At 48.2% G+C, this 26,983-nt stretch overlaps 1 protein-coding gene across 2 annotated transcripts; it reads left to right on the forward strand.

Moving 5' to 3' along the window:
- The first annotated feature begins 1,346 nt into the window (after positions 1 to 1,346).
- Positions 1,347 to 25,331, forward strand: spred2b (sprouty related EVH1 domain containing 2b). 2 transcript variants are annotated; one of them, XM_035531892.1, is made up of 7 exons: positions 1,347 to 1,757; positions 9,661 to 9,842; positions 17,333 to 17,510; positions 17,603 to 17,771; positions 18,460 to 18,524; positions 23,850 to 24,005; positions 24,457 to 25,331. In XM_035531892.1, exons 2-7 carry the CDS (start codon positions 9,826 to 9,828, stop codon positions 25,126 to 25,128), a joined length of 1,257 nt encoding a protein of 418 aa, XP_035387785.1. In that variant the 5' UTR covers positions 1,347 to 1,757; positions 9,661 to 9,825; the 3' UTR covers positions 25,129 to 25,331. The 2 variants fall into 2 exon arrangements, with proteins under 2 accessions (XP_035387785.1, XP_035387784.1); XM_035531891.1 differs by lacking the exon at positions 9,661 to 9,842.
- The last annotated feature ends 1,652 nt before the right edge of the window (positions 25,332 to 26,983 follow it).

Below are 26,983 nucleotides of genomic sequence, written 5' to 3' on the forward strand. Positions count from 1 at the left end.
GTTTTTATGTACATTTCCATATATGCTTATCCAGTGCCAAGGGCAGTTGATGCGACTGGATCTCCTGTTGTTTTTTGATTATAGTTTAACTGCCTAATGCTGATTTAAATAAAAGTATATAAATAATTTGCTTCCTTTTACATTAATAATTGATTTTTACAAAAAAAAAAATCATAGGGAAATGTATCATACTTAATAAATTATTTTTAAAAAAGTTACTTTCAGTGTTACTCATGGTCCTTTTAATTTTTTTTTTTTTTCAAATGAAACCCAATATATTTGTTTTTCTTATTTCTGCTATACGTGTTTAACCTAAATGAGAATAAAGGCCACACCTGATCACTATGTAAACCTTTATATATGCATATATGCACATTAAATTAAGGCACATTATCATCAAATTTGCACATTTTGATGAAAGTACACATTTAATCATATTTCAGATGGTAAAAAATCTTCAGGATTCCAGAGCACAAATTAATTCCCATGGAAAAATGTCACTGGTTTGACCAGGTGGTGGCATCCACATGACATTCTCAACCAGAGACTGAATTTAACTCCATTTATTGTGATAGCTAAAGCAGTTAACCATTGCTGAATATATGAAAAGAATATTTAAATGGACTAACTTTTAAATGATCTCTTGGATGGATTTAATTAACATGATAGGAATATTGTAATATAAACCATCTGGCTTATAGCAGTATTTATTGGTTGGGAATATGGCAAAAGCAGCACTCATGTCCTGTGTAATTGCTTGAACAACGGTTTAATTATTAATCTTTTTGAGAAAGTGCTGATTAAAAGTGATGATGTGCAAAAGATTTGGACAATCCATATTTGACATACCTGTCAAATTTCTGATCAAAGCCATACTTATCTTTAGTATTCTCTCAGTATTAGCAGGGAGACAGATAGTGCTGTCCACCTTTGGTCCCGATTACACGTCTGGCAGGAAATGGCCCACTAAAGTAGCACTTCAAAACCGTTTGCTGTTGTGTAATAGATGAAATTAATTCAGTAGTCTTTTCAGTGCCGAGACATTGTAGATATATTGTTTAACAGTTACATTTTAACATTTGGTAATTTATTTTTAAATTAGTATGTCCTATTACCAATATCAGCAAATACATCAATGAATCAACTGCAATAAGATTGAGTTACTGTTTACTTTTAACTATGCAATAGTTAAAAAGCACAATAGGGTTATTTCTTCAAATACAGTAGTTTTAAAGTCGCTCTGCCTGCAGTCGAATGTGGAGCGACGCTGACGTCATCGCTTCCGCCCTGCTCCCCCCCCCCCCCCCGGTTGGCGGCGCTGGGCTGCTGCCTGCTGCAGAATCCAACATGGAGTAATCAGAGATGGGGCTCGTACGGGGCCACCCTCAGCAACATCAACGCTTATTTAGAACCACAGGAAATTTGGAATAAATGCAAACACTCTGAGACAATCCTAAGGGGAAATAACCCGGGTGTACTTGCTTACGTTATACACGGGTTTGGGAATTCGGTCTTCTTTACGTTTTCATCAGCAACTGGTTAGCTCCAGAGGAAAAGAAGCGAAAACCCATCAAGACGGAGACGGGAACAAAACAAACCGAATACAAAAAGGCAAAAGAAAAAAAAACTATCTGAACGATATGTGAGGGATTATGTGAAAAGCGTGGCCAGAAAATGACGAACGAAAAGACTGCACCCGCTGTGGGATTTTTTTCTAGGTGAAAAGAGAAAATGATTGAAGAAACACACCCAAACGAGTAAGTACTTAGAATTTTTTTTCTTTTGCGAATTTCCACGACGATTACGTTGCACGCATCTGATCGCAGGTTACCTACTTTTTCGTCTGAATATCAATGTTTCCTACGTCGTACTGAGAAAAGTTTTGGAAACTATTTTGGGTTGAATTTGTGTTTGGCGTTGGCTGTAAGTATTGACAGTGGGAGATGAAAACCAGGGGGATCGGGCCCTCCCCTTCTGTGGGAGAAAAGACTGAGTGGGGGGTTGTTCGGAAACATTTTGCAGCTAAAGGGATTTACTGTTTCAGGATATTCCTGAACTGTTATGCCCACTGTAGGAAGTGAGGAAATATTGACCGGCGATGTGGAGCTAACGATCGTCGGTTATTGCCGAATCGTTGTATAATTCATTTGTCGTCTTATATTTGTCATGTACGTACTGAAAAGGCTACAGGAGCTGAGTGGTGTTAGTCTATCCGCCATTTGTTTTCCCCCTTTGAATCGTACTCATTTGCATACAGTGCTTCATTCATAAAAACACACTTGGCCTTCTTGACTCCTTGTTGACTCGGCTACAGAATGCGTTGCACGTAAGATTTATGAGGCTTATGGTTATTACCGTTTGGACTGCTTAGCATGGATTTAATTCAGGCCTGTGCGAGTAGGCCAAAAAAAATGTTCATGTGGCCTGGAATGTAGGCTAGGTTTGCTTACAATATTTTGAAAACCCGTTCAATTTTAACCAGTTCCCCTTTGAACTCGGAGTTACCTAGCCCTACATTGCGTTCGAAATTGCTCTTATATATTTGGGGCATATACTTGTATGCTACATCAGGCCTTAGATGGTTTATGCACTCGCGAAGCTACGTCGGTCCTGAACTGTTTTACTCTAAACGATCGTGCATATCTCGAGCGCTTCTGCGTATCCGGAGAACATTAAATCACATTTCAAACATCCAACACATACAACATCGGCCTCGAGGCTGAATGAAGGCTCTCTGCTAAGGCTCGTCAGACGGAAGGGCCAAGGGCAGAGGAGCTGTTTGTGGTAGGGTCGCGTGACGCCGGTCCATTCATAAAAGCTGGAACCCTCAGCCCGTTCCATTCATGACTGCACTCGCGCGCCCTCGACACGCGCACGCAATGAACCGATAATGACAGGAAATATCGATCCGGGTTGCGTAGAATATTTCGACTGTTTCCCCCCCGCTTTTCTGGAAGTAAGAATTACTTTAGCGGTAAAATGTTATAATTCACCAGCAAATATCACATTTGCATTTTCATTAGTTCAGTAGTCACAGTACATGGAAGAAGGTAAGGTTTCGCTTCAAAGATTATTTAAAAGACAACGGAGCCGCCATTAGCTGAATCCCTTTTATCCATTGAAGTTCACGTTAGCAATTTTAGGCTCTTGTAATAGAAACCACGTCAAACGTATTCCCACAGCACGGTGTCAGACATTTGAGCTAGACGGGCCTACATGAACAAATACATATACTCAGGCCAACCATGTCAGCTGTACTGATCATAAGCAGTAATTCCCATCTAACATCCGACTGTGTCTGTGATGACACAAGACAACAATGAAAAATGACATTCAGCAAAGGTCACTGCTCCCATTCCCAATCCGGGACAGGGAGAATCGATTTCAGATCCCCATTCTCAATGACTCAGAGGGACAGTATCTACGTTTACTGTATGGGAAAAAATACTGTCTCACATGCCACCCATCATTTTTTATTATCATTATTTTTCATTAACCTGTAGTGTATCTGAATAATATAAATTGTCGTATTTACCTGTATGTTCACGGGCTTGTTTTTTTCTTTAAAATTTAGCTTTGGAGTGGCATTGCACTGTATGTTACCATTTTGTCATTGTTGATCTATTTGAATAGTTAATTTGTGTACCTTCCCACACAACATTTGAAACAACAGGTGTGGGTTAATTTCTGGGGCTTTTTAGGTGTCTTTTTTGGACATTTTTAGTTTCATATTTTGATGTTGTTCATATCTGTATTTAATGCAATTTGCACTTGTACATAAAAATCCAAAGTCTGAGCACATGTGCACCAGTGTTGCAACAAATCAAATGAATAGTGTTTTATATCTCAAATATAACATCTGTGGATCATAGCTGCACTTTTGCAGTTACTGTGTGGGCTAGGAGTATTCTAGGTGCCCATTAAATATGGTAAAGAATGTCGGTATAGAATTTATTCAACTATTCAGAGAAGAATTTATTTGGTAGACTGTCACTCCATTTAACTGGCTGCTTCCACACATCTCATACTGACAGTTGCCCAGTCTGTATATTTTAGAGCAGTATGCCAGTCTCATTGATCCAAGATCCGTAATGGTGACCTTTTAATTTTCTGTAAGAGGATATGCAGCTTTATGCAGACCCTTTTGTGTTTGTTGGCTCCCAATTTAACAGTAATGCTAGCTTATAAATCAGCTTCTCTTTTATATGGGAACATTGTGTTTGTGTGTGTGTGTTTAATTAATAAATATGACATTACCTAAAAATGGACACTGGTCTTGAGGGAATAATATTTAACATTATGTCCAAAAGTACGTTTTGCCTATTTTATTTGCTGTTTGTGTGGCTTGATGGAAAGACTTCAACTCTTGCAGGTGACGGAGAGGAATAACAGCATATAGCTTTCAGATGCTTCAGTAGAGGCATTGGCTGGTACTTCTGTTCTTGAATAGACAAACCCCTTCTAATTTAGGTTTCTGTTGAAAGTGATGAGCAAGTGCTGAAGAAACAGGGTCATGTTGGGGCTCAGAAGTGTTTTAAGACTTTTTTTTTAGGGAAGGCTCGGTACTGTGAAGGACCTTTTTATGTTAATAGCATGATATAAAATTGTTCTAAATCAAGAAATGTGTTGTGTTTTATTTTTATATATATATATATATAAATAAATAATGTCTCCTGCTGAGGATAAACCATACAGGCCTTTTTAAAGTTGTTGAGAATGGTGTGGTGTTATTTCACAAACTTTTTTTCACACATGTGGGCTTGATGCCCTTGATTTCTTCTAGTTTATTTTCTGATCTCAGCACCCTTCTGGTCTGTTTCTAAAATTAAATACTGAAGGCATTCATCTATGTAGTAGTCGTTGGATGACGTGTGAGTACATTTTTCCTTTTGACTGTCAGTGTGTAAATTGTGATGCTACAGAGCAGTGGTGCTTGTTCCGTGCTGACTGACCACCAACCAAGACATTATATAAAGAGTGTGTGGTTTGGATCTTGACCCCTTGAGTCGGTGCCTGATGCGGTTTCTGGTACCTGCAGCAAGCAGAACACTTCTTTCATCCATGTGGAAACTCGGTGACTTGCATTGAAAGAACCCTTCGGGCTTGTTGTTTGGGCTCACCGATGCCCATGTCCCTGCCTGTCAGCTACTTTTCCTCAATAGTGGGTCCATCATGGTTCCACGTTCTTTGTAGGTGCACGTTTTGTCCCTGCTAACCAGAACCCGGCGGAAATGACCGAATGCTTCTTGCCCAACCGGCTAGGCTGTTAATATTTAATTTGATTGTTTCCTAAAATTTTATTGCTCAAGCCTAGTAGTAAAATGGGAAGGTTTGTTTGTGTAGCCATTCTTCTGCTGTAAAACTAGCCTGTACAAACAGGGCCCTGAGCCATTGGAGAATGAGTGAGTGCCTGGGGGAGTGTCCCTTACCCCACCTCCTTGCCACAATCCATGCTGGGCAGGGGTGGGGGGGGGGGTGCCTTGATGGATCTTCAGTCACATCCCAGCCAGGAAACCATTATCTGCGCCTTACTGAACCTGTTGTTCCTTTTTCACTGTCAAATGCCTGCTTATTTTATTTTATATTTTTTAATAAAGGTCCTTTTAACCTCCCGTGACCCTGGACACAGCACGGCCGAATCCCAGTATGGCCTCGCACGAGGACATGCCGTCTCGCAAGGTTAATTTCGACCACTCCGAAAGCCGAATCAACTGTTCGGGCCTCTTGCTCTGTACGGTTCTATAACTGTCTATTCAAAAATAAGCCAAAGGCCAGCAAGAACAGTTTCGTTAACCCCTTTCTAAGACAATAAAAGGGGGTGCGAACTTGCCTTTGTTTGTGTTGGCAGGCAAACAGTGGCTACCCTATATCTGGAATCTCTAAATCAGGATGTGAAGTTGACCATCAAATGCTCTGGGTGAAGGGACAGTTTACAATAGCTGCTCGTGTTCTACAGTCTTTTCAGGCATGCCTTCATGGTAAAACTCTGTAAAGCTCGGAGTAGTTTTCTAACGGGGAGGAAATGTTATTGCAGTATGTGATTGCAGAGGACTGTTGCGATGGCACTTCATGTGCCCTGTACGTTGCATGTTAGTGTGTCAACACACTAGCTATGATGCTGAGAGTCTGAATGTCCACAAAGAAATGCAGCGAAATGAAGATGTGTGTGTCAATACTGAGCTGTCTTTATCAATATTTACTCAAGTTTTCATAAAAGGGGGGGAAAAACTAGCATTCATATATTTTTGGTTCCCAGTGGTTGAATTGATTTTTATGATACTGTTGGTACATAAAGGCTTAGTCAAGAGATGAGATCTGATGTATTTCAGTAAAAAAAAATGACGAAACAAACATTTTTATGGACGTTTTTAATGGCTCCTGTGTTTCATAAACAGCATTGCTATGCTGAGTGTGGACACCGTGTGAGCACATCTCTGACCTGGCCACTCATGCTAAATGGCTGGAAAATCCCACGTTTACATTCTTTTTATTATTTGCTTGTACAACCCCCTGGCATCAAAAAAAGGCATTGTTACAGATCGGCTGTAGTTCTGGTTAAAGGCCAAATTCAGCCCCATGGCTGCTGTTTAACCAGCCCTGCTTATAAACACCCCCTCATGTATCTGCATCCAATTAGTCCGTTTAGACACTGGAATAAAGTTCTGCTAATATCCGCCTCTACCATGGTGCTGGAACACGCAGCACATCCAGCGTACTTTGGGTCTTGCTGGTGCAGCATTACATTTATCAAATACAGGAAGCAATGGCAGATATGAAGGCCTTTTACAAGCTTGCGTGCGCGTGCAAGTCCTCCTCCCTTGTTGCTGGACTTGCGTTGAGTGGGCCCGGCGGGCTTAGTGAAGTCTTATCTAAGGAAGTCACAGTCTGCCCTTATCAGGTTTGGTACAACTGTTCGACCCACCTGCCAAGAGGGCGGAAGCTACTGCGCCTGAGCCTCCTTTGGCTGTGGTTTTAGTGTTCCTTTTCATGTGTGTGTACAGCGTGGTGGTGACAAGAGAGCTTTGAATCAAGTCTGCAGCTGCCTGATTCAGTTGCGAACCCGGGAGAATGGCAAGCGCAACAAAACAAACGAAGAATGTATTTTCATCTCAGTTCCATCCCCTTTTCCCGTGTGGCTTCAGGCGTTCTGGTCACCTCGTCGCAAAGCCTGTCCACGGTTCAGTTTTGCGACTGCGTTCACGGCAACTAGGGTCTGCAGATACGTGAGGTTTACCACTTCTATCTGCTGCGAAAATGGTGTCGGAGCGTGTGAATTCAGGACCTGGGTCCTGAATGTGTGAGAAATTGGCAAGTAGCTGTCCTCTCGCCTAAGCTCATGGGCTGTGGATGCAACGCGAGTGACCGCAAGACGTGACTGCGAGGCGAGCGTCGAGACGTAGCCGAAGCCGTCCCAAAACGCGCTCGCTGAACAAGGTTGTGTGTGTGTGGACAGGGTTCTTGCGTTGTTGTTGTTGTTGTTGTTGTTGTTGTTGTTTTGTGACCTGTCGTGGCCTGTGTTGATCTGTGCAACCGGAGTGAAGGAAAAAAACAAAACGGTGCTGTGCTGGCCGCGCTGTATGTGCCATGTGACCACAAATTATATGTCCTAGCCTCAAAGCTGGTTCCTCTGTCTCTCACTCCCAGCCCTGCAGATCAGATCAAACTGTGAAAACTTTATCTGTGGAGTATTAAGTTGCCGGAGATGACCTCATGTGGTGTTGACCTGTGTACCTTGATTAAATGCTGGACTCTTTAAAGGAGGCCGCGCGATTATAACTGACTCGTTTCAGTATTGTTTCCTTACCTGCCGCAGACACATTTTGCCTTTATTATACTTCCTGTGCTCCTAAAATCTTTTCTGAAATTGATGTTCGGGCACTGTTAAAAAAATGTATTTGAGTCTAATTCCATGTTGACACGCTTGTTGTCCCCTCCTACGTGCGGTTATGCCATGTGGGCCCAGCGAGACGTATAGCCTGATTCTGAAAGACCCACGCAGACATGACTAACCAGGTACGCTTTTTTTTTTTTTTGAGTGGAGTGACCTTAACTATCTAGATCAGGTTTCCTCTTTGATCGGGCGGAGCACACGTTTTAGCACAGCCAAATCACGCTAAGCCTTTCTTATCTTATTGCTTATTATCTTAAATTACTACATGACCAATTTGGTGTGTGTGACACACAAAAACCAGTTCCTGCACTGTGTAGCTGTTAGCAGAAGTCACGGTTTAACTGGCCGTTCCAGAAGTTAGTGTGCCATTTTGGCTTAGACATGACACTGTGGCACAGAAGTTGCAGCTGACCTCTCGTGACCCACTCAGCTAAGTCATTATTTGTCTAAGGAGTATGATCTTCACCACACAAGTCCCGTCATTAGCCTTCATGGGGGCAGGACAGGCAGCTGCAGAAATACTGGGGAGAACGAGGCCCATTAGCCATAACGTGAGGGGGAGGGTGTGTATGTGTGTGTGTGTGCGTGCGTGGAGGTTGTATGGGCCAGGGCGGTCTGTGCGTGGCGACCGAGAGGTCAGTTGATATTTGGTCATTAACTTTTTCACAGTGCTGCGCTGGGCTGTTGTATGTGTTCTAATAGTGTAACTATCTTTAATAAAATTTAATTACACCCGACCGCCCACTTGCGTGTTAAAGCAACAGCCCGAGACGTGGTCTGGCAGGTGGTTCGGCTGTCAGAGACGGCCTTTGGGTTGCCGTGACTCCAGCTGTCAGGGCAACCTCTTGCCTCCAGCCACTCTCGGGACCAACCGTTTTTGCCTTGGCTCTTTTTTTGGAACGTGCCTCCCGATTCTTCATTCGCATGCAGATAAACGAGAAAGTTCCGTGTGGCTTTGCCCCAGACTTGGGTGAGCGCGGAAGGATTCCTTTGCTCAATGCTACACTGCCAAACCACTGTGCCAGAATCCTCGTCTGGGGACACAGTATGCCGGGCCTCAGGGAGGGGTGCGGTTGTGACCGTTTTATGGCGTGTGCACTTCCTCCAGTAAGAGGGTTATCAACATTTCGTAATGTATAGTTTTTAAATTCCATGCACATCATTTATCCTTTAGTTCAGTGGCTTTTTTCCTATAGGCACATCTGAAACTCTCCTTTGTTAGTGGAAGCAAGGAATGTTGTGCGAACGTGTGTGTGTGCCAGTACAGGCACCAGGAACCTTTTGGTCTGCATACACATCATGTAGGTGGATTGTTTGATGTGGAAGTGCAGAGTAACTACACTTGCTGGGTTTCATGCTAGGTTGATCTCTCTCTCTCTCTCTCTCACTCACACACACACACACACACACACACACACACACACACACACACACTCTCTCACTCTCTCTATCTCTCTCTCATGCACACACTTACCCATGCATCCGCCCATAGCATGTGTGGGTGTCGTTGGCTGTAGTTTAAGCTGGAGGTGCATTGGAGCCATGCTGTGTAGAGATCACATTTTCTTTCTCTCTCTCTCTCGCTCTCCCTCCCTCTTCCCCCTCTCTCTCTCCACTACTGACACTCCAAGAGAGGGAGAGAGGAACGAAGGGAGAGAAGCAGAGAGGGAGAGGGAGCGAGAGCGGCGTTGGTCTGTAGGCCGGCGGCTGAAGGCAGAATGGCTGCCTGACGATGACTCATCCTCCACCCGCTCCGTGTGTTTGTCAAGGAGACTGAATCATCCGTCGTATGTGGGGATAGCTGAGGCTCTGGCGCGTGTACGCGCGCTCGCACACGCGCCCTGCCCGCACGCCCAAGACGGCGCCCATGGCCGAGCCTGGTCTCTGTCCCTCACGCCGCCGATGCCCTGAACACCGTTGCCGGACGTGCGGAGATGAGTGAAAGCAGCGGGTAAGCCCAGTCACGGCTGGTATTTCCAGATTGTTCTAGCGACCGAGTGGCACTTGCGTGTTTTGTGTGGTGTTTTTTTTTTTTTTTTTTTTTTTTTTTTTTTTTGTGTGTGTGTGTGTGTGTGTGTGTGTGTTTGTGCCCTCCCCTCCTCCTTGCAGCCTCCTCCATCATGTCCTCCTCCACCTCCTCCCCACACCCACAGCCTTGGCGTCTGCCCGCCGGGTTTTCTGAGGACGGGGAGGATGGTGTGAGCGGACGTTGTGGTGAAGTGCAAGGTCCTGGTGCGCAGGGGCACGGGGGCGGGGTGGCTCGGGGGAGCTTGTACTCATGCATGTGTGGGTGATCACACCGTGCTGCCTCCCTTTCGGTCGCAGGCCGGGAAAAGGAGCGGCAGTGTAGGTTGCGCTCGGGGCCGACCGCAACCACGAGCGTCGAACGCCCTGCGAGCGGTGGAAGTGGAAGAGGTCCTGGCCTTTCCTCCTGCCCCGTGCGATCTGGGGTCGGTGAACACGCAAACTCCACTATAAGGAAAGCGCTAACCCCTAAAAGGATCTTCGGCAAAGATTCCCGGCCGCCCGAGGGAGGTCCGCGAGACGCCTCGACCGTACGTAGATGGAGTAACGAGAGGTCTTCGGCCCCTCGACCCGGCTCCTCATCCTAAACCACGGTCAGCAGCCCTGCATGCTCCCTTGGCAAGGTCTAAGCCTGCTCGGCACCCTATCCTGAGCTATCCTGATGAGGAGCGGTTTCAGAGCGGACAGCTCTGCCGAACGAGCCCGTTGCGTTCCCACGTGGCCGTCTGCCACCTTCTCGGGTCTGTGTACCTGCTTGCTCTCAGCTCTGCGGGACCGCAAGCGGCCGCTCGGCTAAGGGGCCGCGCGTGCCGCTTGCTGCCTGTAAAAGTTCTCTGTGAATAGACGACTAATGTTGAAGGTGCACGAGAGATTGGATGTGCCTATCAGGGGAGTTGGAGTTGGTTTGTTTGCACGCAGTCTGAGCGTCGCAGACCAAAAAAAAACAACAACAACAACAACCCTGCTGTTCTTGGTGCATGTATTAACCTGAACAGTTAACAGCACTGAATGCGGTCAGGTAGGTTCCTACTGCAGAAATGCGATGTCTGTTTATGATAGCGTCATTCTTAGTTGACTTTTGATGACCCTTGGACACATCTGTTTATAAGATTATGGGACTGACGCAGCAGATTACTTCCGCTTTGCGGTTGACTGGTTGGCAGCCGTAACTGCGGACAAAGACTAGAACAGATCTGCTTCCCCAAGATCTCCGTTCCAGCGGTAAACGGGGAAGGTTTGGGGAAAGTACTCGAGTCCCCAGGTTCCACAGCGGGAGGTCCGTGCTGGCCGTTCCTAAGCGAGCGCTAGAAGTTAGATTTGCATTGGGTGGAGGTGATTGATGCCTATTGTGATGCGCCTCATCGCTGAATTCGCCTGAGCGTGGTGACCCGCCCCGGTAGATGTGGGCTTGCTTCGTGGTTTAGGTGGTGCCATTTTGTTCATCTGCATGGCGCATATGGCTAATTATTTCCTCTTTGGGCTTCGTCAACACTGAAAATGATGACTCCAGATGAGTATCGGTAAAAAGGGCTTGGGTTAGCCTGCAGCCTTGCCAGCTCGATGTTGCTGGAGTCCCCAGTGCTTGGAGAAGAGGCTTATTTCATACGTATTAAATGCTTCTTATTTCGAGGCGTTGGTCAGGGCCGTGAAAAGAGTCACAGCCACGTACCGTGTGTCTGCTGTCGTTCGGTGTTGTAAATGAGGAACAGTCCCCGCTCCAACAGACTGAACTGTGGAGGGGCAAAATCAGAACCGCATCCACCCCATCGCCTGCTGACCACCCTTCTCTCATGTCCGGTCCCCCGTGGGCTGGTGCGTTAAGGCAGAAATCTCCAGGGATGCAACTGGCGGGGGGTCCTGCTTTTCTGACTTCAGCAAAAGGGCTCCGGTAGCCACTGCTGGTTGTTTGTGATGCAGATGGCTGGTACTTGGGTGTTATAGTAGTGTGGCAGCTTACATTGCTAGGTAGTCGGTGCCCTTTATGCAAATCTGTCCGTTAGTCACACTGCTTTGTTGATTTATGAAGGAGGTAAGAGTGTGTCCTGGTGGTGATGTGCTGCATCTGTGTGTGTTTATCATGAGCGCTTGAATCTGGGCTGATATTTTGGAAATCACTCATTTTCTGCCACGGCCGCCGTGACTACAGGCTGTACGCTAAACCGGTGGAATGGGAGGTCTGAAAGATGAGTTCTGCCATCTCGTAATGCTCATGAAAAGGAGAGCTACATTTACATCTGCAGTAACTCCTCAGATTGACACACACCTATCCTTAGAATGTTTTTAACTTATTGTTGGAAATTTCGCTGGCCTGTGACATAAGCAGTCATGAGGCGCAAACGTGAATTATTATTTTTTTTTTACAACAATACTGTTCTTTATACAATTGTTCTGTAATCTGTATTTCTGTCAAAATTCCATCATAGCCCAAGGTTGTTTTTTGTGTCTGTCTGTCTGTCTGTCTGTCTGTCTTTGACAGGACCACTAAGCTAACGATAGCTAAAACAAATTATGGAACTTCCAGCTGTGTTCTGTGAGAACGCTGTCCAACCGGAATCTTTCTTTGTGACTGCATTGCGATCGGTGGGGGACAAATCGGAGGCTAACGGTCTTCTTGAATTCGTTAAATTACGTGAAACTAGACAGAAGAGCAGTCCATTTCAGTCTATCATACGGAGGAGGGAAGTCTCCAAACTGTGTTGTGCTGTGGACTTTCCCGACCAGTAACCCTGCACAGACGTAGTACTGGCCCAGGGTTGTCTCTGTCAGCTCTGGGCCCCTCCCGTTGCTTGCTAACACACAGAATGTTATAAATGTGAATCTCACCGCCTGTTGCGACTGTGATTGCGCGTTATGGGAAAAATGCATTGTTTTCATGTTTCAGTTTGGATCCCGTGAACATCGTGAATAAACAAAAACCATCAAGCTCTCACCTGCAGCGTGCAAGATTGGTCAGAATTTGGGCTGTACCCAGGGCTGGTCAGCGAGTCGCAGCCTGCAAGATCGGTGTGTCACAAAGGCCCGCATGGCGACCCCGCACCCGAGCTGGGCGTGGGATAGGCTGAGTGTCAGCGGGCCGTCACGAGCCGCTCGCCTCCGGCCTGCTCGCGCACATGCGGACCTTAAGCGCAGATGGGAGAGAGGACGCGGTGAGACACCTTCCAGCCTGGGACCGCATCAAGCAGAGGGAGTCATGGCTTCAGACGCCTTCATACATTCTGTCACTGGGGTGTGTGTGGCTTCTTCACGTCTGTTGAAGGCCTGTAACACTATAACCCTTATTTTTTCACCCTGCGTGCCAGATGGTAGGTGTCCCAGAATGTTAAGTGGGACATGTAAAACGTGCTCATTTCCACCGCAGAGATTACCACCGCGGTAGAGGGACACCAGGAACAGCCGTGCTTCTTTGCACGGTCTGGGCTTGGCGCGCGCTTGACCTCGTGTTGTCTGAAGTGCTGTCCCGGCTATCCTTTTTGCTTCTCTAATTTGCTGACCTTCAACATCACCTTAAGATTTGTCTAGCGGTGACCTGCTTCCTCTGACTCATTAACAAAGCTGACAAAATTAAATAGCTGGAAGAGAATAGCAGGGTGGTGAAAGCAGCAACTGTTTTAATATGAAAATACATTTGTTGTCGTTGGGGTGTGTGTGTGTTTAAGTTTAGTGATCATTTTCATTGTTTTCTGCCTTGAAATACAACTCCTCACGTCTGTTTTCTGGGAATTTTCCATTCACAGCTAAAGTGTTAACAAGACTTGGCATATGAAATCTACATTTTCGTACACAACTTGCGTTCATTCAGTTGTCTGTGTTTTAAATGCTGCTGCTGTTCTGCTTTGAATCAGAGAAAGTTCACTGTAAGAGGCATCAGTAAACCTGCACGAAAAATGTTCTCGTTCGTAAAGAAACCAAGCAGCCTAATTTTCAAGCCGATTCCAACCTTGCTGAGCTGTTCTGTGATTGGTTGGTTTTGGGTTTATTAGTTATGCGCGCCACGTCTCTCGGGACGTCCAACCATTTCCACTGCGCTGTTTACTTACTCTGGTGTGGCCACAAAACCCATCAGTGAATAAAGCAGTTTAAAGGAAATGAAGCACTTTAAGGTTACATAAAGGATTCTTGCATGGCTGGTTACTAGAAGAAACGAGAGTGCGGTGAAAGCTGCATGTTAGATACAGTCTTTTAGATCTGATATCTTCCTGTACTTTGATGACAACTTCACCTAAAGGACAATTCTGGGTGCAGAGAGAACTATTTTAGAACTGTTCTTGTGAGATGAATAAATTGAGTCGTTTATTTGCTTGTTCGGTGTAATTATTTTATATAACCCTTTTTACTGCTGTTAATTAAAACGAGGAATGAAAAGAATGAATCCCAGATATTAAAGAAAATTGCAATATCATATTCAAAAAGGCATTATTTTAGTATTGGGACCGAAGTATCGTGATGCGATCTCGGTTCCCACCTGTCTTGTGCTGCTAGCCGCAGATTGCTTGTTATAAACTACATGATACTCTTACTCGTGTGTCTTTTGCACTTGGTGTACTAATTTTGGTTAATGAATATGCAGTACCTGTGAGCAAAGGGAAAAACAAATGCTTCGCTACCACGTCAAAGTACCCGGCGACATGCTCGAAGAACAGCAGTGCGTGCTTCTAAAAAGAACTTATTACATGAGGGACTGCCCATTACATCTGCTTCATGTGACAATGTACCGGGAGGAAATGCAATTGGTTATCTTGGAAAAAAAAATCAAAGATCAAGTAACAAGGTTGTTGTTTTTTTTTGACGATTTCCCTGAGGTTCCTGCACTGCTTACAGACACGGGGAACATTTTATTTTTTTTAAAGCGTATGATGCTTATTTGGAGTGTTTACTTTTACTTTTTTCCCCCTTATAAAAATAGACCAGAAGCATGATGAAAGACTGATTAAAAAAAACACCAAACTGGCTAATCGGTCCTATCTGAGAACAGTCTGGGCGGTGGCCTAATATTCCAGTGAGCATACTTGATTGACAGCCTGTTGTCAAGGATTTGTGGCGTGCAGAATATAATGACGCGAGCAGAATTGAGATGGTTTTCTCAATTCTCATTTAAACGGAACCACGGCCATGGACAGTGAAACTTCACCGCAAAATCGCGTAGCCTCACATTATACTCTCGTGTCTTATCAGATCTGTCAGCTCGTAACGCCGAGGTTGCTTGTGCACTGATTAGCTGGTTCCTGAACCTGGTTTCATAAAGAAAAGCAGGTCCTAGTGTGGAGCAATCCAGAGATCTGGGGGTCTTTTAAATCCAGTGGAACCTAGAACTACACCGACACGCGAACACGGGGCAGTTGGGAAATGTAGTTAAGGCGGGAGTAGCAGGCGTAGAGAGCCAGAACATAGTTGAAGGCTTGTTTTGAGGAATATCCAATTAGTGGGAAGGATAAATGATTTTGAAGCACAGGCCTATTAAGATTATTTTCCAGGATTATTTTCTTGAAATGCAGTGTTTATTTAACATTGAACGGAGTGTTTGTTTAAAGGCGCGGTCCGTGTCTGAATATCTTAAAGGAAACCTGCTAATCCCAAAACATTTCTTGCTTGCAGCGACTGGTGAAGGGATGAAAACAAAAAATTTGACTCTTTGTTGATTAGGTCACAGACATACACCAACATGCTCGCCAGGGCAGGGCACAAGCCCCGCCCCCTTCCCCCCGTTAACCGTCCGACACTCCCTGGGGTCCCCCTGAGCAGAGGGAGAGGGGTGACACAAAACTGGAAAAGATGAAAAAGAAGGGGACCCGGGGGGGCGTTTTTTTTTTAAATTTAATTTCCACATCACAGATGGATAGAATGACTCACACAGACACACGCACACACACGTATATCGGTGACATTTTCCCTTTCCCGACAGCGTTTGTGACGAGTGCACCGAGTTCTATCACGCCTCTATTTTAGTGAGGTTTAATTTTGTCAGACTGCCATGCTCCGCTCCTCAAAAGCGGTGACTTCCACGTCGAGCTCGTCTAGCCGTCGTTAATAAGAAGCCGTTACTTAACGCTCTTTCCTTCAACTTGGGAAGGGGGGGGGGGGGTAGGAGGCGGGGCTAGAGGGACTCGACGCCAGGGTGTGCACCAGGCACGTTACCCAGGTACCCGCCCACCCAGTCCCTCTGAGCCGCCTCAGTATCTCTGGAGAAGCAGCATTAATATCAACCTCTAAAATTCACCATTTTAAATAAATGGTTCACGTGAAAACTTTTTCCTAGCTAACTGATGCATCCTTTTTCTGCTCTTTCCTGATGTGTGTACACACTGTACCTTCTAGTTGGGGGGGGGGGGTCAGTCAGATCTAAGGCTCCGTTCTTGTGAGCTTCGGGCGGACTAGGGTAAACCAAACCCCACGTGTCCCCTGCACACAGACCCGAGGGATCAGGGCAGGGCTGGACATCAGATCAGCCGTTCCCAGCGTTTCCCCTGCCCACTATGAGGGACACCCTGTTTTATTGGACTTTGTATTTGATTTGCATTTTAATTACGGATTGACGTTTGATGACTGTGCCGTGTGGAGCCCCTGTCCTCGTTATAGTACATTTAGATGTGCATTCGCTCTCTGGATCTCCAAGTTATTAACTGTAATCTTGCTGTGTGCACGCGCGCGCGCACACACGCACCTCCCCTTTTTTCGCTGCTCTCCTCTTTGAGTCCTGCTCTCACTCCTGCTCTACACTTATTATGGCATCTGTGAAGCAAAAGACTGATGTCCTAACATGCATGTGTGTGCGCGCCTGCGTGTGTGAGAGAGAGGGAGAGATCTTTTTGCCATTCCCCAATGCTTGGAGTCTATTGATTTAGTGGCTTCTGGGCCCTGAGACATGGCCTCTCCTTCTCCCCCCCCCCCCCCCTCTCTCTCTCCTTCACTTTCTCTGTGTCTTTCATTCTCTCCCTCCCTAGTTAATTATTGAACACACTGACTCAGGTTACCATATAAGGCTGACTCCTGGCTTGCTAAGCATTACAGAGGAAGAGTGAGAGAGAAGTCTCACTGAGCTGTTTGCATTGCCAAGTCCAGCGAACGTGCAAGTAAACTGTGCCCAAGCTTTTGACCAGTTCCTCTGCAGATACTTCAAGTGGGGTTTTTTTTTTTCTTCTTTTCTTTAAAGATTTTTCCCCTTCTATGTTATTGTCTCCTGACATTCATTACATTTACACTCGAGTGTGTGTCTCAGGATCTGCCACTGGCCTGCTGTCTGCGTTCAGCTCGAGTGGCTCATACCCGATTGCCTCGTCGGCGTGTGCAACATAACTCCGTTGCTCTGTTTTTGTTCTGTGCGCGGCCCAGATGTATGACTTATGCGCGTGGCTGCACGTTTTGCCCTGCTCTTACTCTTGGGGAGATTAAAGTCCTGTCTTATATTTCTCTCTCTCGCAGTGACAGTTACATCGTGCGCGTCAAAGCGGTGGTCATGACCCGGGATGACTCGAGTGGTGGTTGGCTAGCGCAAGAGGGCGGCGGCCTCAGCAGGGTGGGCGTCTGTAAGGTGACTACTGCCGAGCTGAGCGGCCACAGCGACTTTCTCATCCACGGGGAGCGCCTCAAGGACAAACAGGTAGGATCAGACTGGTGCTCGCGACCTGTTCCTTAGCGCTGCGGAGCTGGCGCATGTGCCTCTTAATGGTGCTGCATTGTTTTGACTGGCAGGTCATCTTGGAATGCTTCGTGCGAAAGGATCTGATCTATACCAAGGCCACGCCCACATTTCACCACTGGAAGGTCGACAACAAGAAGTGTGGCCTCACGTTCCAGAGTCCCGCTGACGCCCGCGCCTTCGACCGTGGCGTGCGGAAGGCCTTGGAGGACATCACTGAAGGTGGGTCTGCCAAGATTCCCCGGAATACCGACCGAGTCTTTCTTGTCTTCGCGGCGGGGCATGGGGCCACGCTCCTGTCTGCCGGGGCGGTGCGAGTGTAAGCTTTATTTTGTAGTTTTTATCGCCGGAATCCCACATGGCAGACTCGACCATTACTTTTCCATAACCATTAAACGGGGCTTTAATTTGCATCCGTCACGTGTGCCGATAACAGGCAGAAAAGCTTAGACCCTCTCCGGGCTGACACTCACTGTTTCCATGGCGAAACGTACACGTTCCGCTCCCTGAGCGAGCGAGCGTGGCCTGCCCCGGATGCGCGGGCGAGCTAAATGCGGCCAGCACTTCACCGTGTGCCACATGCTGCCGATGCAGTTGCGTGCGCGGGCCTCACCGGTCTGCTCTGGAATGGCTGCCTGGGGTCGCATTTCATCCTCTAGTTAGCCGTCACGTGTGACCTCTTGTGTGTTTCACTCTCTCTCCTCTTTTTCTTTCTCTCTCTTTCTCTTCTTCCTTCCATCCGTCTGTCTCTCTCGGTCTTCCCACACTTACCCTCCCCCCACCTCACCATCTCGCCACCTCCTAACAGACAGGATATGTGCGGTTTTGTCCGCTGATGGCTCGTGTGTGTGTGTGTGTGTGTGTGTGTGTGTGTGTGTGTGGGTGGGTTTTTTTTTTTTTTTTTTTTTAGGTTCCACGACTTCCTCTTCAACACTCCAGAATGAGACAGAGCTGGGCGACGATGATGTATTTACAGTAAGCCCCTTTTACCTCTGAAAGCGATCGCACGCCCTCGTTTCTCCTCGACACCCTAGGGGGCAGCCCGACCGGCCGCTACGTCTCACGTGCCCTGGCGCGCTGTGCACCGGACCCTGAGAGGAGCCGAGATTGAGAAGGACCGTAACTTTGCCATCCTCACCCACATGGTTCACAGGTCCACCTCCCACCATCTGTTTGCTCCTGCGCGCATCTCCTCTCCTTCTTTTTTCCAGACCGTCTGGGTGTGTATGAGGCGTCCCAGAAAAGGCTGGGTCCTTGTGATATTTTTACCCCACAGAGAGTTGCAGTAGGAGAGACGGCCCTTTGTTTTGGTGGAGATGGTGGGGGCGATGGATAAACATAGGGAGGATTTCTGTAGCTTTGCTTTGTGTTTGTGTTTGTGTGTGTGTGTGTGTGTGTGCGTGTTTTGTCTATAACCCCCCCACCTCCTTGCTTGCCCCCCTCCTTTTTTTTTTTTGGTTCCAGTCATGGGAGATGAGGAGCAGCAGGCGGGGTCAGAAGGTGACTTCCTGCTCCCCTCAGTAAAACTATCATTAGCAGCTGCTTCCTAGCTAACTGCCATCATGATTTACTGCCGCCAAGCATGGGGGGGTGGGGCCTGGGGTGGGCACAAGGGAAACCTTGCAGCTTCTTTTCCTCTCACTGTCTGTCTCGGTTTCAAGCCAAAAAGAGTCTATGGCTAAGCTCCATCGGAAATTCTATCCATGGGGGTTTTTCCAAAATCCTGGAATTTACACAGTGTTCTTTTAAACTAGACCGTCCGTTTGGGGTTTTGGTGGTCTGAGGGCAGGAGCTGATATTGAATGTTCATTTGATTATTTTGTACCATTTTGGTTAAGGCGCTTCCCTGAGTCAGCAGGGAAGCCCCCCCCAGTCCCCCCAGTCCCCCCCCCCCCCCCCCGACAGAGCACGGTCGGTGGCTCGGCCCTGTGACCTTTCCAGATATTGCTGGTAGGAGGCATGTGGTTACAGACAGCAGAAATGCTGTTGTGAATTTACAGCTATGAGCTATTAGAGTGTGCATGCCTGTGTGTTTGTGTGCGTGTTTGTGCACGTTTGTGTGTGTGTGTGTGCACCTGCGCCCGCGTGTGTGTGCGTGCGCATGTGTTTGTGCGTGTGTGTGTGTGTGTGGCAGAGGTGGTGAGCTGCTGCTGTTGCCTTTGCCAGAGGCTGGGTGTACATTCCTCCCTATACTTAACCCCACACTATTTTAGTCCATTCAGATCAGGGCAGAGCAGTCATTCAGAGTCTGCTGAACCATTTCCATTGAACAGGGTGGGGCACTTAAATACGCTCACGCGCGGACACACACACATTGTAATAGTAGGCCTAGAACTAGAATGTCTGGAAGAACTCATTACATGCTGCCTTCCTTTGGAAAGAAGTTGGTGAGCAAGACAACGGTCCTGCCAAGTTGCAGAGCAGAGATCCTTGAGTTATTAAACTGAAAATTAAAGTTAATACCGGATGCAGCTTGTTCACGGGCTTCGTTCTTTAAACTCCTGTAACTTGTCCTTAAACTAAGCCAGGGCAGGGCTGAACACACATGCCTCTCAAGACATTGTTGCGTCAGCCATAACATCAATCAGCGAGCGAGAGAGTGAGCGAGCGAGAGAGTGAGCGAGAGAACGAGCGAGCGAGCAAGAGAGTGAGAGAGAATGAATGAGTCATTTGCTGGGTGCTCAGCGGTAGAGCAGGCCTGTCCACCTCTTGTGCTGTCTGCGACTGTGCAGTACCTCCCACACCGTTTAAAAAAAAAAAAAAAGTGTCGCAGAGACTCGGGGGCGATTGGACGGTGCTCCGACGCGATCTTTGTCCTGAGCCGTGCCATGCCGTGCGGGTTGTTTGGAAGTGCGCGAAGACCTGTCACGTGATCGCCGCGAGGGTGCTCAGGAACACTGGCTTGTATAACACATTCACCCTTATTTTGCCAGATAAGGCTCACGCCAGGCGTTTAAGTCAACAAGGGTGCGTTTGGTCGCAGTGGTGTGCCTGTGGGTGTAGGCTGCTTCTCCGCTTGGGCGCTGGGCTGAACTGTTTGACGACTCCGCGAGGCACTTTGGAACCAAATGAAAGTGAGCACCAAGCAGGCACGGAACCGGAGAGCCAAGAGCTGCGAGAAAAAGGTGGGGGGGGGGTCTTCTTCGAGTTGAGTGGCGCTTGCCTACCTCCTGCACACGCATACAAGTGATTCAGGTGGAGCCGGTAAACGCACTCGAGTACGTTTGAGGGAAAGGCTGGACCTGCTCCCGGCGAACAGGGGAGGTGCCTGTTGATTGACAACTTCCCATGCTGAGGTGCAGCCAAGAGGAGGGAGGGGCCATGCTGTCTGTGGAGCTCCTGGCTCAGGCCCTAGAGGACGCTCAGAGGAAGTGGGAGAGGAAGGGCTAACGACCCTGAGGAGAGCCTTGGGGGTGGGAATCATCGCTCCTTTAAACCAGTAGGTCCTTCTTTCCGCCCTTAGCTTCCTCTCCTGCTCATCTGTTATTTGAGTAGCAGCTGTCTGGATGAATTGCAATGGAGAAACGGGTACATGCGTTTGATGGAGCTTCCGTACTTTCTGCCTGACGTGTGGCAGGACCAGACATACCTAAGCCTCTAGCTGATAAACATTTTAGTCTGAGATCTTTTGTGGTTCGTTCCAGGTGTCACGTCGGCCTTGATGCACACAGTGTCGCGCATGCTCTAAGAAATGTCCTCCAAACAAAACTGGAAAGCCTTCTCCATGCATATCCCAGCTTCAGGCAGCTGTGCCTACTGTTTGATGTCTAATTCCCCTTTGGGTGCCAGTTACTTTATGATCAAATTCTTTCTGTGCTGTTTGGTTACTGATGGGCTGCCCCCACCCACCCTCCACTCGCCCCCTTTCACCATGTCTCGTGGGGTCAAGCAATCGCCCATCTAGTTTGAACCGCTTCGCCACGACATTCAGGCCTGGTTTGGTGCCGTGGGGGGTTGGCCATTTTGACTCTCAGATTTAATGAAAGGGGCCGGTTTGTGAAATTACCCAAAAGACTAAAATCTCTCCCCCCCCCCCCCCCCCCCATCATCTTCCTGCCCCCCCTCCCCCACCGCTGATTGCGAGTCATTAAGGAGGTGGGATTTGCTGGCCTTGCAGTGAAGGTATGCCTTTGAATCCGAACGAAGCCACATGTGCCTTTTGAAGTCCCCCTTTATCTCCAGCAAGCCGCTAACTTTAGAGCCCTTTGATAAGATGGCAGATTTTGAAGGCGGTTGGTGGTTTTGCTTCAGTCTGCTGCGTCTGCTTTCTCTCCGTCTTGCTGCTTCTGTCCCCCACTCCCTTCGTTTTGTTCCCACTCGGCTCGCCCAACGCCCCCCCCCCCCGCGCGCTTGGTCCGGCCGCGTACCCCATCGGAAAGGCCTGTGTTTTTAATCATCTCCCCAGGCCAACTGTCCTCCTAAACATATTCTTAAATCACGTAGGCCCCGGGCTCTTGGCGGCGTGGCCAGGGACGCCCGTGTTGCCTTTGGCCGGCAGTTCTGAGGGCTCTGTGCGAGCATGACGGGGATGCACAGATCGGACCGACCTCTTGGGGCCAGGTGTTGGATGCGAGAGTGAGGGAGAGACAGCCCGGCTTGGGCCACTGTGGAGAGACTCCCATTCACAGCAGCGGCGCTTGAGCAAACCTCCTATTTTGGGGTCTGTCTTACTTGACCAAGACTCCTTAAGGTTGGTCAACCCTAATCCACACTTAAGTCTCCAATTCAAGGGAGGACGACTGTTAGGTGTTTGTCAGGTCGCTAAAAAGATGCCGGTATCGTGGGCTGTATTTTAATGTGCAGGCCTACTTGTGCGTGGGGTTTGTGTAAGCTGATGGAAAAAGTACCTAGTGCATGGCATAATATTTTTCTGTAAGCCGTTTTGTGTGTGTGAATGTGCAGGCGCCTGCTGTGGAGGGCGTGTGGTTGTGTACGTGCGTGTGTGCGCGCGCGCGTGGGTACGTGTGCGTGCGTTTGTGCACGCTCCACCTGGCAGGTGGTGGTTGGAGAGCCGGCGGTGGTTGAGGCCTGCAGTGCGGCCGAAAGGAAGCAGCACATCCAGACTCCTAGCCACTAATCACCAAGGCCGCACCCCATCCGGCCTGCCCGTCTGCCTGCCTGTCCGAGTGTCTGCCCGTCGGTCTGTCCGCTCAGCCCACCTCCACAGGGAGCTGGCTGTCTGCACCGCTCTTGTGTTTTGTGTCTTGCGAGCGAGCCAGAGTTTTCGTTGGAGTGCAGCCTGGGTAGGTTGAGGAGGAGGGGGCGGTCTGTGTTTCTGTTCACTTGCTGGATCTGTGGTCAGGCTGAGAAAAAGGGAGAGAGAGAGCAGGAAAGAAGAGGGAATGAAAGAGCCGCAGGGCACGGCCCATCTCCGCTGCCTCTCGGACAGCCTGAAGTGGGGCTGTGTTTCGAGCCGACCGCTCTGCACCCGCCTGGCGGCGGGGATGGCCGGCATGGCGCAAAGCCATCCTCGTTTCTCCTGCGCCTGACTTGACGCACGCACGCACGCAGGCTTTCAGTGCTCACGGTAACGCATCCACAGTGCACAGCAAGCTCTTCTCCTCGACGATGCACGACAAAGTGAGCCTAACGGGTAACGCTTTCCTTTTGTCACGATTTAGTAGTCGAGCCACGTTTGTGGTCACGTTAATTGAGTTCTTGGAAGTTTGGTTCCAGAGGCCCCGTGTCTCCCCCTTCAGAAAGAGCCGAAGCCCATATGCGGGTGCCCTCAGACGAGGGGGTCCTCCGTAGCTCTGTGCCCGATGATGTCATGGACCAGAACTTTGAGCTTTGTGTGCGATGGCCAAAACTCCAGCAGGATGAATGCATTTACAGCTTCTTTAATAACAGACTTTTTTTTGTTTTTAACCACAAATCATGTGGCCTGAGGGTGTTTTTTTTTTTTTTAAAGTATTTATTTATTTATTTTAAATTGCGCACTGAAGTCGAGCCATGTCACGTCAGTTAGACTGATGTGGGCTGACGTGTGTGTGTGTGTGTGTGTGTGAGTGTGGGCGTGCATAGGGTATTGTGTATGGTCGCGGATGGGGCAATGCCAGGGCCCCGTGAGATCATGGAAAACTGCACTTATTCAGCACAGCACCTGCTGGTTGGGCGTCTTATCAAGTCTTGTGCCGCTGGCCTCTCCTCCTCGGCGATGACCCCCTCGCGCCACGCTTTTACCCATAAGCTGGGGCAGTGCTACTTCTACCATAAGCAAAGCTGATCGCTTGGCTGTATGTGTGCAGCCTGCTGGCAGGCTCGTGGGTTTGACTGGACCTTTCGGTGTCTCTGCCACAGACCGCCACTGACAGCTCCTCCAACTCCTCCCAGAAGAAGGAGCTGGCCATGCAGACACTGGCCACCTCCACCCTGTACGAGCCCCACCGCCACCACTGCATCCTGGAGCACCTCCACGAGCAGTACAGGACCTCCGAGCGCTACTTCCTGGACCAGGTGGGTTACCTGCGTTATTTAGCCTGAATCAGAGCCAGCTCTTTGCACATGTAATGTGTGACAGACACAAATTTTACCTTCTCCCAGAGTGGCGACCTCGTAGCACGGTCGCAGTTCTATGTTAAATACCTACCCATGTCCCTTCCTTACTTTCTGTCGCATGGAAAATCCATGACTAAGGGATGGCCAGACTTCTGTTTTTGAGAGTAGCAGCGCTTAATGGCATTATCATTTGTTTTTGTAAGAAGCTGCTTCGGATGGGTCGAGGCTGAACATTAGCTGTAAATCAAAAAAGGCTTACTTAAAAAAACACCCAGCTGTGCACTGTTGCAGTGAGGATTATCCCATGAGGAAGTGAGGGAGGGCTCATCTGGAATTGGAAAGGCCTGTTTTGAGCAGCTCCTAAGCAGCTCCTAAGTCTGGTCCTCATTGCTTGTCCTCTCTTGGCAAGGTTCCCAAGTTCCCACGCCACGTCAGCTTCCTGGACGAGGAGGAAGAGATTGTGCGGATCAACCCGCGCGAGCGCACCTGGCTGACGGGCTACGAGGACTACCGGCACGCGGCCGCCCGCGACCGTTTCCGCCAGGCCGACGACGCGGACTCGTACGTGCACCTGGCCAAGAGCGAGCCGCCCAAGCACGAATACAGCTACCCGTACACGGCCGGTTCCGAGCCGGGCCACAAGTCGGGGCGGGGCGCGGCGGACGGCAGCAGCGCGGTGGTTGCCACGCAGCCGCCCTCCCTCAAGGCCAAGGGCAAGAGGCGCAGAGACGAGGGAGAGCGCTCGCGCTGCGTCTACTGCCGGGACGTGTTCAACCACGAGGAGAACAGGCGTGGCCGCTGCCACGACGCGCCCGACCCCGTGCGGACGTGCATACACCGCGTCAGCTTTATGTGGTGTGCCGACAGCCTGCTCTACCACTGCATGTCGGACCCCGAGGGCGACTACTCGGACCCGTGCTCGTGCGACACGGGCGACGATCGCTTTTGCCTGCGCTGGCTCGCCCTGCTCGGCCTGTCGCTGCTGGCACCGTGCCTCTGCTGCTACCCGCCGCTGCACGCCTGCCACCGCTGCGGGGTGGCGTGCGGCTGCTGCGGCGGCAAGCACAAGGCCGTCGGGTGATCCGGCCACGCCCATGGCCACGCCCCCTGCACGACATCACAAGTGCAGACGTACATGCGTACATACACCCCTCGCTGGTGTAGGGGAAGGCAAGGACGTATAAAGGGGTCTCGGGGATGTTTGGCCCCCCCAATTTCTTTTGTCAGTCTCACCTATTTCAGATGGACAAAACGAAGAAAAATGGTGCATTTAACTGGCTTGAAAATGTTTTCTTTATATATATATATATATATATATATATATATATATAAAATGTGTGTGTTTTTGTTTTTCTTTTCTTCTGAACGTTTCTCTTCAGTTCATTGTACAAGTCTCTTTTTTTTTTTCCTTTCTTCAGGTGGCCTTTTTGTGGCCTACATGTCATGCATTACTTATGCAGGTACTTTATATTTTTACACTGATTTTAAGGTTCAAGAACTTGAATTGTCTGTTTTTAATGTCATGGTGTTCTTGCTTTTGAGAATTGGTCATTTAATCAGTGGTCCATTTGCCCGTGTCTGACAGTGGGTGGCGTCCCCTAGACGAACCAGTGGAAGCTCGCAAAGCGTACGGAACAATAACAGCTGACATTTAGCTCGAGACACTAAACCTGTAGCGAGGTTGGTGGTGTGTTTGAGTGGGACATTGCATTAGTTTGCTTGCGTGTTTTTGAGTGCGCATGAGTGGAGTGCGAGCGTGCATGTGTGTGCGTGCGAGTGCGGTTGCTGAAGCTGCATGTGCGTTGTAAAGGAATGAGAACATTGTATCACAGCATAGTATTGTTGTTATTGTATTTAAGCCAAATTTACATAAGCTGCATTGTGAGTATATGTAAATACTGTATACTCATATGTATATGTTTAAAATTGATTATATCCACAGCCACATTTGTTCTGCCGAAAATGGATATTTTCCTTTCTGTTGATTAGAACGAAGGATGAGAAGCGCTTTTAAATTACCATTATAAGTATCCAAAGATTTTGTTTGTTTTTGTTTTTATTTATTTTCTCAGTCAACTGAATCACCAGCCGAAGGGAGGAAGAATATCGTTTGGTTCTTGGTGTAGGAGCCCAGTCATATAAGAGAGCACAGGGATGTCTGAAGAACCCACAAGTACTGCAACAGTGGCTGTTCCTTCAAATTATGCTCAGTGGGGAAATAAACATGTTCTCTGCTCCAAGTGTGGCTTGTAACACTCCAAAACGATGATTGAAAGAAGCTTTCTCCCCGAGCCTTTTTCAAATATGATCATATGCTGAAGGAAGCCAAAAAAGAACAGGACACATTGGAAACTTAAAAAAAAAAGGGGATGCTTCATAGAGGGACATTTGCCAAAACCAATATCCAGTTTGTTCATCGCTATAATGTTACTCGAAGCCTTAATTTCAGTGAAAGATAAATGATGGTAATTTGACCGGTAAATACTTTTAAGTGTGGCGTGGGGTTTGACTATAGCGTTTCTCGTATAACAGATACATCCTCGTGAATTCTTTAAAATAATCCAGAGAAAGTGAGGAATATTTTTCTAATCTATCCAAAATGGAGAATCCAATTGGATACGTCTTTTTTTAATCAAGAGAGCGTGTTTAAAATGTGGAAGGAGCTAGTGGCAAAACGGCATCGTACAATCTGTGAGGCAGCTCGCGTACACGTGTGTAGTCTGTCTGACACTCGTCTCATCCGCCCCATAAGTTTCACCGCAATCATCCAGACACCCTCGAAACCAAAACCGTGCCCCCCCAGTACTGAGCTACGTTTCTGACGGCGTATATAAATCGCCCGGTGACAAAATACTACCTGGATTAGCTAGCAGAGCTGTATGTGCACGAATCCCTGTCGGTGAATGTGTACAGTACATGGGCATAACATCTGTGCC

The sequence above is a fragment of the Electrophorus electricus genome, chromosome 11 (genome assembly GCF_013358815.1).
Source record: "Electrophorus electricus isolate fEleEle1 chromosome 11, fEleEle1.pri, whole genome shotgun sequence".
Lineage (NCBI taxonomy): Eukaryota > Metazoa > Chordata > Actinopteri > Gymnotiformes > Gymnotidae > Electrophorus > Electrophorus electricus.

Bases quoted from the DNA above. Each gene is read 5' to 3' on its own strand.
- spred2b (XM_035531891.1), top strand. From the start codon at position 1,732: ATGATTGAAGAAACACACCCAAACGA. The intron at 1,758-17,332 runs GTAAGTACTTAG...TCTCTCTCGCAG, and splicing joins GAAGAAACACACCCAAACGA to TGACAGTTACATCGTGCGCG. The intron at 24,006-24,456 runs GTGGGTTACCTG...TCTCTTGGCAAG, and splicing joins AGCGCTACTTCCTGGACCAG to GTTCCCAAGTTCCCACGCCA.